This window comes from Canis lupus, chromosome 26, assembly GCF_048164855.1.
Source record: "Canis lupus baileyi chromosome 26, mCanLup2.hap1, whole genome shotgun sequence".
Taxonomy (NCBI): Eukaryota; Metazoa; Chordata; class Mammalia; order Carnivora; family Canidae; genus Canis; species Canis lupus.
The window spans coordinates 27,914,547-27,926,889 of NC_132863.1; the positions used below are offsets into that span (position 1 = coordinate 27,914,547).

Consider the following 12,343-nt stretch of genomic DNA (forward strand, 5'->3'; position numbering starts at 1 on the left):
TTATGGTGACTCTCTGGAAAGAAGAAATGTACAGATCTTTTTTTTTCTTTTTTTTAAAAGATTTTATTTATTTATTCATAGAGACAGAGAGAGAGAGAGAGGCAGAGACACAGGCAGAGGGAGAAGCAGGCATCATACAGAGAGCCTGACGTGGGACTCGATCCAGGGTCTCCAGGATCACGCCCTGGGCTGCAGGCGGTGCTAAACCGCTGTGCCACCGGGGCTGCCCAAAATGTACAGATCTTAAATACACATAGAGTTTTCATCTCAAGTGGGTCATTTGTTGCCATTGTTTGGAATCTTATGAAGCTAACACCTTCATAAGAAATTAGCATTTTATTTATGTCTAAACATTGGGGTTCCACAGAAGACAGTTCCATCGGTTCTATTTTGATGGCCTCTTCAGATATTCTCCTGAAAAAGTGCTATTGCCTCTCCTCTCCTTGCTTACAGTCATACCCTATCAGCAAAGGCTGGGGTGGGAAATAACCTGATTAACATAGTTCACTGTGAGTCTGAAGAGGGCAGCTAAGAGAGCAAAGTAGAAGTATTTGCTTTGTAGCTAGATAGGCTGGAGTTTGAGTCCTAGACCAACTACTTAACTGACCATGTGACCTCAGTTTCTTCATCTGTAGAGATTATGCCATCTATCTCAGATGATTGATAAAGGAGGATGTATATTAAAGGGCCCATCCTCATCTGAAGAATAAGTGTTGGACAAGATCATCTTTAAGGTCCTTCCTACCTCTAACGTTCTATAATCTATCCCAGTACCAATCTCCTTGTATTTTGTGTCTGATTCCTGAGAGATCTTAAGCCAAAACCAGTGATGATGTCCTGAAATAAGGTGTTTCTTCCCCTGCAGAGCTGGCTGGCTCCCTGTGGATAAAGCACCCCAGAAACAAAATTTTGTACTCCTTCAGCCTTTGTTCCTACAGATAATTTTAAATTTTATTTCTAGTTGCAGGTCACCAATGTTCTATCTCAGCCTCTGACTCAGGCCACTGTTAAACTAGAACATGCTAAATCTGTTGCTTCCAGAGCCACTGTCCTCCAGAAGACGTCTTTTACCCCTGTAGGGTAAGTCTTGAGCTTATTTTTATTTTTTTAAAAAGATTTAATTCATTTATTTATTCATTTATTCATAAGAGACACACACACAGAGAGAGAGAGAGAGAGACAGGCAGAGGGAGAAGCAGGCTCCATGCAGGGAGCCTGATGTGGTACTCGATCCCAGGTCTCCAGAATCAGGCCCTGGGCTGAAGGTGGCGCTAAACTGCTAAGCCACCCGGGCTGCCTTGAGCTTATTTTTGAAGGGTGCCAATAGACTTGTTTTGCCTTCAGCAAATTAATATAACCCAAATTAATATGGGCATTATGAAATATACCCAAACCAAATTTACCTAAACTTTGGTTAGGTAAATTTGACTTACTAATATCAAAATTCTATAGTTATATAAGAAAAGGATTTTTTTTTTAAGATTTTTATTTATTTATTTATGAGAATACACAGAGAGGAGAGAGAGAGGCAGAGACACAGGCAGGAGAAGCAGGCTCCATGCAAGGAGCCTGACGTGGGACTCGATCCCAGGTCTCCAGGATCACGCCCTGGGCTGAAGGCGGCGCTAAACCTCTGAGCCACCTGGGCTGCCCAAGAAAAGGATTTTTAAAGCTGAAAGAGGCCCCTGGCTGGCTTAGTCTTGATTTCAGGGTCATGAGTTCAAGCCCAATGTTGGGTTACAGGGATGACTAAAAAAAATAATAAACTTAAAAACAATAAAACTAAAAGAATTTTTAGTTTTACTGTTACCTTCCCTATCTATTTCTAGTTGTCTCTGTCTTGTCATGGTGGTGTAAGTAGCCAGTTTTAAATTTAAAACTGTATTCTTCTGATGTATGAGTAGTCCACGTTTATTGTGGAAAAAATACAAAACTACAGAGAAACCCAAAAAATAAAATATGAATCACCCATAACTCTACCACCTAGAGATAACTTCTGTTTATATTTTGTTATCTTTTATGTCAGCCTTTGTTCTATGCAAATAAATAATATTTTGATTGAATTAGAATTATGTCTATAAAATGTCATGAATGTTTATTTCCCCCATAGGATTAAATAGGAGGTCTTTTTTTTTTTTTTTTTTTTTTTTTAAGATTTTTATTTATTTATTTGAGAAAGGGAGCATGAGAGAAAAAAGTGAGCAAGCACAAGCAGGGCCAGGAGGGGAAGGGAGGGCAGAGAGAGAGCCTGATGTTAGTGGAGCTTGATCCCATTACCCCAGGATCAAAACCTGAGCCTAAGGCAGATGCTTAATCCAGGCTCCCTTCAGTCTTATTTTTAATGGTTGCGTATTATTATATAAATTTTAGAAAAATTAAGGATCAATTTTTATATGAGACTTTGTTAAGTGTTAAATTGGTAAGCTAATGAGACCAGGAACTCTGAGTTTTAGAGTGAATATACATTTCTTTCTTTTTTCTTTATTTTAAGTAAGCTCTAGGTGCAACATGGGGCTTGAACTCCAGGCTATGAGTTCCAGAGTCTCATGTTGTACTGATTGAGCCAGCCAGATGCCCTGAGAATATGCATTTCCTAGACAATGATAAAGATACACAGGCAGTATGTGCAAATAAAAAGCAAAATCATCTTTAGGAACAATGAGTGGAATGGTAAAAGACATTTGGGATTTTGCTATGTACTTAGAATTAATTCTCTACCTTTTTTCTCCTTTAAAATAAAAGTTATTGATATTTTTATAAAAGTAAGATATGACATTTTTAGGAAATTCACAAAACACAGGAAACTAGGAATAATACAAAAAATTACCTACAATTATACTGCTCTACATCAACCTTTTTGAACATTTCTACTCTCTCTCTTTTTTTTAAACATAATAGGGATCATACTGTAGACTGTTAAGCATTTAATTATGGAAGTCTACCAGGGGCAGGTGGGATTTTAGGAGCTGAGAGAAGAAAACAAAGGAGAAAATACTTTAGAGACTTGAAAGAGGAGGTCCTTCAGATCTCTCTAAAGTTTTACCCACACCGTAATCTGTGGTTGAGCAGGAGGTTGCCCACCTGGGTGGAGAGTTGAAAAGTGACTATGTGGCATAGCCTGGGACTGTCTCAAGGATGGACATGTGTAGCCCATTTGTTACATTCATGACTTACCTACATGAGTTCTTGCTAACCCTGCTGTCCTTTTTAACAGGGATGTTTTTGAACTAAACTTCATGAATGTCAAATTTTCCAGTGGTTATTATGACTTCTCTGTCAAAGTGGAAGGTGACAACCGTTACATTGCAAATAGTGTAGAGGTAAGTGCTTTTCTTGTCATCACCATTAAACCCAAGGAAATGATCAAGTAGGCACACAGAATTAATCTTCTGGTATACTGACTTCACTTTACAACCAAGTTAATGTGAATATGTTAAGAGAAGTGTAGGTTTAAACTGTGCTTCACCAAGAACTTGATTGTAGTGTGTTTCATTTGTAAGTTATTCATTTTATGATTTAGTATTACTATCTTACATAAAATTTAGGAAGTAGAAAAAATAAGAAATCATCTATAATTTCACCAAGACATCAGTATTCTTATTATGATGTCTTGTGTGATAGATCTTGATAGATGTAGAAAAGTGCTTAATGCTAATTAGTATCCAGTGACATAATGTAGTGAGGCTCTCTGGGTAAAGTACAAAAGAGTATCAGTAAGTTTCATAATGAATTGTGTTTCAGATGTTCAGCTACCTCTAGTTGTGTTGAAGATCCAAAATGGTTTTAAGGATGGAAAACTATACCTCATTTATCTGATACTTGGGATGTGAGATATTTCACAGTACTGGTTTTCCCAGCTAATTGAAGTATACCCCTATGGCTTTCATTTTAATCTTTTTCATAGAAATTTATTTAAGGGATCCCTGGGTGGCGCAGCGGTTTAGCGCCTGCCTTTGGCCCAGGGCGCGATCCTGGAGACCCGGGATCGAATCCCACGTCGGGCTCCCGGTGCATGGAGCCTGCTTCTCCCTCTGCCTGTGTCTCTGCCTCTCTCTCTCTCTCTCTGTGTGTGTGACTATCATAAATAAATAAAAATAAAAAAATTAAAAAAAATTTATTTAAGATGAATTACATGTTTTCCTACTTTCTTAAACTCTGGGATATGATTTAGCCATTTCTTATTCTAAATTAGAATCATTAGTACAAACCCTTTCCTGAAGGTCTATGACATGAGAAGCCTAGTTCTTTGCGCTTTTGCATACATTATTTTTGTATTACAACAACCCTAAGATATGAATGGAGCCATCTTCATTGCACAGATGAGACTCAAAGGGAAAGAGTAACTTGTCCAACGTCATCTAGCCTATGCTTGGGTGGATTCCCTGCCCAATATCAGTTTAGTTAGCATGTTAGCAAGTTGGCACTGGTGCATATACAGCTAGCATAGAGGCTGCAGAGTTGTGTTCAGCTCCACCAGCTAGCCTTTTTATGATATTTTCTCTTTTCAGCTGTCATTTCTCAGTGCTTTTGCCACTGTGTCTTTGCTATATTTACTTAATTAATTGTCATGCATTCTGTTGGATGAGGGAACATGGAGTGGTCCCATTCCTTTCCTGAATAATTAGATATATGCTTTTTGGGAAACTTTTCTTCACTATTCAGGTGTCATTTTCCATTCAGTTTGCTTTTTTTTTTTTTTTTTTTTTTTTAAGTTTATTTCAATTTTTATTTTTTTAAGTAAATCTATTGCCCAACATGGGGCTCAGACTCATGGCCCTGAGATCAAGAATCACGTGCTCCACTGACAGCCAGCCAGGCACCCCTTGTTTTTTAAAAATTAACCTTTCTCATTTTGAAATAATTTTGATCTTAAATTACAAATATGGTATGAAGAGTTTTCGTATTAAGTATGAAGGTTTTTGGGCAGCCCAGTTTGCTCAGTGGTTTAGCGCTGCCTTCAGCCCCAGGGTGTGATCCTGGAGACCTGGAATCGAGTCCCGTGTCAGGCTCCCCGCGTGGAGCCTGCTTCTCCCTCTGCCTGTGTCTCTACCTCTCTCTCTCTCTCTCTCTCTTTCTCTCTGTGTCTCTCATGAATAAATAAATAAAATCTTTAAAAAAAAAAAAGTATGAGGGTTTTAGGTTTTTTTCAGTATATGTTTTTAACTTTTTTAGAAAAGATTTTTCAAAAAAAAAAAAAAGAAAAGATTTTTCATTTATTTATTTTTAAGAGAGAGCGCACAGAGGGGGAGACACAGAATCCCCACAGTGAACAAAGAGCCCAACACAGGGCTCCATCCCAGGACTCCTGAGACCATGACCTGAGTTGAAGGCAGACACTTAACCAACTGAACCAGCCAGATGCCCCAAGTTTTTAGGTTTTAAGGATAGAAAACTATGCCTCATTTATCTGATGCTTTGTGGTAATGGACTTAGCCAAGTATAATAGTATGAAGAATGCTTTTTACCCAGAGCTTCCCCAAATGTAAATGTCTTATATAATTACCAGACCCAGGAAATTAACACTGATGCAATACTATTAACTAATTTATAGACTTTACTTCAAATTCCACTTGTCATCCTACTAATATCCCTATTCTGATCCAGGATTCAATCTAGGGTCACATGTCCCTCTAGCCTCCTCTAATTTAGGATAGTTTCTTTCATGACCTTGACACTTTTGAAGTACTCTCTGGTTAGTTTGTAGAATGTCCCTCACTCTGGTTTTGTCTGAGTTTCCTCAAAATCAAAATCAGTCCATGCTTTTTTTGTTTGTTTGTTTGCAAGAATACTCCAAAAGTGATGCTCTGTCCCTCTTCGTGCACTTTCTTAGGAAGTAGATGATGACATTGATGTGTCTCCCTGCTGGTGATGTTAACCTTGAGCACTCGGTTAAGGTGATGTCTGCTAGGTTTATCCACTGTAAAGTTGCTGTTTTCTGCTTTGTAATTTAGTCTGCAAATACCCTCATGATCTTGCCTGCCGCTGTTATTAATAGGTTGACTGCCAAAAGGTGGTTTTCTCTTTCTTTCATTCTTTCTACATTGATTAATTAGAATTCTGTAAGAAAAAGCTATTCCCTTCCCGACCCTGTCTTCATTTATTTATTTATTCAATTATTTATAACACTTTGGGTTCGTGGAAATTTATTTTACTCTGTAGGTTATGATCCTTTACTATCATTTATTTTGTTGCTCACATTATCCCAGATTTGACCTTTAGAAAGCTCCTCAAGTTGGCTCCTATGACACTCACTTTTTTTTTAAAAAGGACAAGGCAGCTAGAAAGTTTGACCTTTTCAAAAGTGGGGCATTATTTAACATAGGTAGATTAAACACTTATATTTAAAGTTTGTCATAAAGGAAGATATTTTCTGGAACTCTCATCTCTGCCTTTTCTCTACCTCATGTCTGACCTTTTTGGGCATGAGACATCTAATCCTAGTCCATTCACTAACACAAAATTTGGATAGAAACTATTGTAGTATGCACCTTGAACCTTTAAAATCTATATTTGAATTTTAGCTTCCCTCATTAAGGGTCCTTATTTGCAACTGAACACGTTAAATGGCAAATGTTTCTTTCATTATTTCTTTAAAAAATTTTTTTTTTTTTGCCTGAAAACCTTTTCTTCTACCATTAATCTTAATAACAACATATCCAGTTTAAGTGCCATACCCATAAAACACATTTTTTTTTAAAGATTTTATTTATTTATTCATGAGAGACAGAGGGGGTTGGCAGAGAGACACAGGCAGAGGGGAGAGGCAGGCTCCATGCAGGGAGCCTGACGTGGGACTCCATCCCAGGACTCCAGGATCACACCCTCGGCTGAAGGCAGGCACTAAACCACTGAGCCACCCAGAGATCCTCTTTTTTTTTTTTTTTTAAGATTTAATTTATTTATTAGAGAAAGATGGAGCACTCATGTGCGTATACAAGTGTGGGGAAGGGCAGAGGGAGAAGATGACTCCCTGCTATGCAGAGAGTCCAATGCAGGACTCAGTTCCAGGACCCTGTGATCATGACCTGAGCCAAATGCAAATGCTTGACCAACTGAGCCATGCAGGCCCCCCCACACCACAGTCATTCTTAACCTCTTCTTTCCACTTCTGACTTCCAGTCAGTCACCAAGTCCTGTTGATTCCACCTTTGAATGGCTTTTGCATGACTCTTTGTTCTGCATTCCCTGTGTTCTGAGTTGGCTAAAGCTGTGTGTTCTCTATCTAGACTTGTAAGGGAGTTTCTAACTACAGGTGGCCCTTGATCTAAATGGGTTTAAACTGCACAGGTCCACTTAGATGGAGATTTTTCTGGCAAAGTACAGTACTTTAAATGTGTTTTTTCTTTCTTATGATTTTCTTAATGATGTTATCTTGTTTCTGGCTTTATTAGAATATAGCATATGATATGAATAACATACAAAATTGTTTATCGACTATGTTGTCAGTAAAGCTTCTGGTCAACAGTAGGCTATTAGTAGTTAAGGTTTAGGCGAGTCAAAAGTATACATGGATTTTTGACTGCACTAAGTGGGAGTCCGTGCTTCTCACCTCCCATTGTTCAAGAGTCACCTGTAATTTCATTGTCTTCAATTTCTGCCCCTTCCATTTAATTTTCCCTAAGTGTCACTAGAATGATAAAATTACATCGTTCCTCAGTTAAACATTTCTTTGATTCCCTGTTGCCTGTAAGTGAGTCTCACTTCCTGAGAATGGCTTAGAAGGTCCTCCACAAGGCACAGGCACATGTTTTAGTGTGGGTCTGTCCCCATCCCCTCAGTGCTAGCTGCTCCGGACTGCATCCTGGTCCTCAAATGTGCTTTACGTGCACATGTCTTTGGTTTTCAACTCTTGCTCCCCTTCATAAGAAAGGCTTTTCCCCTCTCTTGTTCATATCCTCAACTACTCATCCTGTAAGGTCTGTTCAAATGTTTCTCCTTCATCTGTGCTCCCATAGAACTTTATTTTTTAGTATGGACTGAAAAGTTTTTAGTATTTCAAATATACAGAAAAGAACAGAAAATAATTTAATGAATCCAAATGTACCTACAAGCCATTCTTTATCTCCTTCAAACCCCAACATTTTGATATATTTTTCTATACCCCCCTTTTCTGGTAAAAAAAAATATTTCTATATTTCTGCTACACGTATACATATTTTTATAATTTACTTATTTATTTCATATACATATTTTTAAAAAATATAATGCATTGATTGGCATCTTCTCAAAATTTGTATATTATGCTATATGCATCCTATTGCAATTTACTTGTTCTCATTCAATTTTAATCTTATAATAGCCCCACTTAGGCCTGTATAATTAAAACTATATGCATACTGTGGATAATTGTCATGAAATTATTTTCCTTTTATGAGTGAATCAGAGTTTATTAATTCATTTTCCTGTTGTTGGACATTTAGATTTCCACTATTACAAACAAGGTGGATGTGAACATCTTAGTACATGTTTCCCTGTGTACATTTTGTTTATCTAGTGTGAAGTTGTGGGATCATTAGTTGTATTTATCTTCCACCTTTATTAGGTATTGCCAAATTGCTCTTCTCTTCATATTCTTATCAGTATTTAGTATTATGAATTTTTGATAATTTGATGGATATGAGATGGTGTTGTTTTTTCTTTTTAAGTTTTATTTATGTTTTTAGTAATGTCTGCACCCAATGTGGGGCTTGAACTCATGACCCTGAGATCAAGAGTCCCACCAATTGAGCCAGCTGGGCACTCCAAAATGGTGTCTTGTTTTAATGTTTTTCCTTGGTTACTAGTGAGATTGAGCATTTTTTGTTTATTGGCCTTTTAGCTTTCCTTTTCTGTGAATTGTCTTTCTTTTGTCTGTTTTTCTTTTGGTTTGTTAGTTTTTTTATTATTGAGTTTTAGGAGCTGTTTATATTCTGGAAACTAGCCCTTAGTTATAAGCATCAGATATCTTCCCTCAGTGTTGTTGCTTTATGGCATCTTTTGATGCACAAAAGTTATTTTCAGTGAAGCCTAATTTAACAGTGTTTTTGCCTAGATTGTTTGTGCTTCTTGTGTCTTTATCACCTTGGAGTAGCGTAGGACTTTTTAAAGATAATCTCTAGTATTTTCTTCTAATGATTTTTAAGGCTTTTTTCCTTTATATTTAGGGCTTCAGTGTACTTTAAAGTTTATTTTTGTTGCTATAGTATTTTATATCCTGTCCATAATTGTTATTGCATTGTATTACCATAGTTTGCTTTTTCATTAGACTGGGGACTCCCTGTGAGTAGAGACCAAACCTTATTTTTTCATTTTAGAAGAAAAGGATGGAGTGGTATAAAGATGTTTCTGGAAAAAAAAAAAAAAAAAAGATGTTTCCGTACATTCCTGAGCTGTTAGAACTATCATAGCTCATCTTTGAAGGGTGAGCTTTGTATCCTACACAAAATATCTTGGCTTTTTTTTTTTTTAATAATAGCTTTATTGAGGATATAATTTATATACCCATTAAAGTACATATATTACAGTGTTTTTAATATATATATTTTTAAAGATTTATATATTTGTTTTAGAGAGAGAGAGAGCATGTGCATGCTCATATGGGAGGCGGGGCAGAGGGAGCAGGAGAGAGAGCGAATCTCAAGCAGACTCCATGCTGAGTGCAAAGCCCAACACAGGGCTCAATCCCAGCACCCTGAGATTATGACCTGAGCCAAAACCAAGAGTTGGCCACTTAACCAGTTGAGCTACCCAGGGGCCCCAGTGTTTTCAGTATATTTACAGAGTTGTGTAACCATCACCACAATCAAATTTCAGAGCACTTTTATCACCCCAGAAAACAATCCTATTTCTATACTAGACATTCTATAGGAATATATCCTCTTTCTGGTCCTGACAATTACTAATCTACTTTTTGTTTCTATAGTTTGCCTATTTGGGATATTTCATATAAATAGGATCATATAATATGTAACATTTTGTGTCTGGCCCTGGCCCTTTTAATTAGTGTGTGTGTGTGTGTGTGTGTGTGTGTTTCAGGTTAATTCATGTTGTAGCATGTTTGAGTACTTTATTCCTTTTATGGCTAATATTCCATTGTGTGGGTATACCACATTTTGTTTATCAGTTCATCAGTTGATGGACATTTGGAGTTTTTCCATTCTTTTGGCTGTTATATATACATAATGCTGCTGTGAACATTCATGTACACATTTTTGTTTGAACATAGTTTTCCGTTATTTGAGGTGTATGCCTAGGAATGAAATGCTGGGTCATATGACAAATTCTGTTTAACTTTTTGAGGAACTGACAAACTGTTGCAAAGGAGCTGCACCATTTTACATTTCTACTAGTAAACTAATAAGGGTTCCAATTTCTCTACATCCTAATCAACACTTGTTATCTGTCTTTTTACTCTGGCCATCCTGAGTGGGAATGAAGTGGTCTCTCATTGAGATTTTGATTTGCATTTCCCTGATGGCTAATGATATTGAACATCTTTCCATGTGTTTATTGTCATTTTATATTCTTGAGTTTTAAGAGTTCTTTATATATTCTGGATACAAGTCCCTTAATCAGATACATGATTAGCATATATTTTCTCACAGTCTTGTAGGTTGTCTTTTTCCTTTGTTGAAATGCAAAGGATTTTAATTTTGATGAGGTTCAGTCTGTTTATTTTTCTTTCATTGCTTCTGCTTTAAGTGTCATATCTAGGAAACCATTATCTAATCTGTTATTAAAATTTACTCCTTTTATAGCTTTAGTTCTAACATTTAGGTTTCTGATTTATTCGGTGTTTTTTTGTTTTTGTTTTTGTTTTTTAAGATTTTATTTATCTATTTGAGAGAGAGAGTAAGAGAGCAGAAGGGGGAGGCAGAAGGAGAGATAGACTCCTTGCTGAGCAGGGAGCCCAACCCAGGGCTCAATCCTGGGACTCTGGGATCATGACCTGAGCCGAAGGCAATAAGCAACTGAGTCACCCAGGTGCATGCCCCTTGAGTTAGTTTTTGTATGTAGTGTGAGGAAGGGTTCCAGCTTCCTTCTTATGCCTGTGGAAATCCAATTGTTGCATGTGGCCATCCCAGCATCTTTTGTTAAAGACCATTCTTTCCCTATTGAATTGTCTTGACATCAAAAAACAGTTGACCATAAAGACAAGGGTTAATTTCTAGACTTGCAGTTATATTCCATTAATCTATATTTTTATCCTTATACCAATGCTATGCTGTCTTGGTTACTGTAACAACTTGGCTTTTTGTTGTTGTTGCTGTTTTTTAAGATTTTATTTATTCATGAGAGAGAGAGAGGCAGAGACACAGGCAGAGGGAGAAGCAGGCTCCATGCAGGGAGCCCGATGTGGGACTCGATCTCAGGACTCCAGGATCACACCCCGGGCCGAAGGCAGGCACCAAACTGCTGAGCCACCCAGGGATCCCCCAACTTGGCTTTTTGTAACATTAAATCTGGTGTTTGTCCCAAGTGTTTCTGTGATTTTTGGAAAAATCATCTAACTGCAATATAGCAGAAATGACTAATAGCTGTTACGCAATGATAATAAGCCCCCAACTGAGGCCATTGCTGTCCTTTTTTCCAGTGATGAAGTAAGCATTACAAAATCTCTCCTTCATTATGTTATAGCTTTATGCACGCAGGGGTGTGTGTGTCTGTGTTCTGACCTCTGTCACATATGCAACTTTATTTTGTAATTTCAGTAATAGTCACACTTAGAGCCTCAGAGGAGGTCAGCAGGTCCTGTTTACTCTCCTGAGAGATGCTTTGACATTGGTCAGAGTGCATTAACGGTGGTTTGGTGTGGAAGGCCTGTAATAGCACTCATTGACATTGGACTTGTTGTCAGGGGAAACATGGGTTTTTGAAGCTGTCATTAGCATTAATTGCCCCTAATGCACCATCGTTTTTGACAGTAATGAGCTAAACAGGGGGGTTATTACTCTCAGCAGAAAGACTGCATTTCCTGGTGTTAAAACATTTTTTGAAGTGTATGTGGCACGCAGCACAGGCAGAGAAAGGACTAGTATGATTCGGTGTAAATCAGGCTTAGCTGCATTTAAAGTGGCTAAATAAGTCCCTTTCCTGTTATAAAAACTAATCCTGAAGTGTTAGTATGAAGGAAGAAGCAGCTAACCCATGGGGATCCTACTTTGAATTCTTTACAACACAGCTTTGAAAAAAGTTACAATAATTTTTATTTCTTAATTTGCTTTAAAAGAGTAGCATAAAAATGCTTTTCTTTTCAGTGTTTCCAGAGACCCATTTGTAGTAAGATTTTAGGAGCAGAAGGACTTATTTTAAACTGTTCCCCATTCAAGAACAGCCCTACAGTGTTTCTCTGCAACAAAGAAAA

At 37.4% G+C, this 12,343-nt stretch overlaps 1 protein-coding gene across 2 annotated transcripts in view; it reads left to right on the plus strand.

The window, feature by feature from the left end:
• The window catches only part of RPN2 (ribophorin II), a 59,977-nt gene that overhangs the window by 27,336 nt on the left and 20,298 nt on the right, over window positions 1-12,343 (plus strand). For both annotated transcript variants that reach the window (XM_072800963.1, XM_072800964.1), the window contains exons 8-9: window positions 962-1,080; window positions 3,215-3,320. In XM_072800963.1, the coding sequence (XP_072657064.1) occupies window positions 962-1,080; window positions 3,215-3,320 (225 nt within the window). The remainder of the gene's footprint in view (window positions 1-961; window positions 1,081-3,214; window positions 3,321-12,343) is intronic.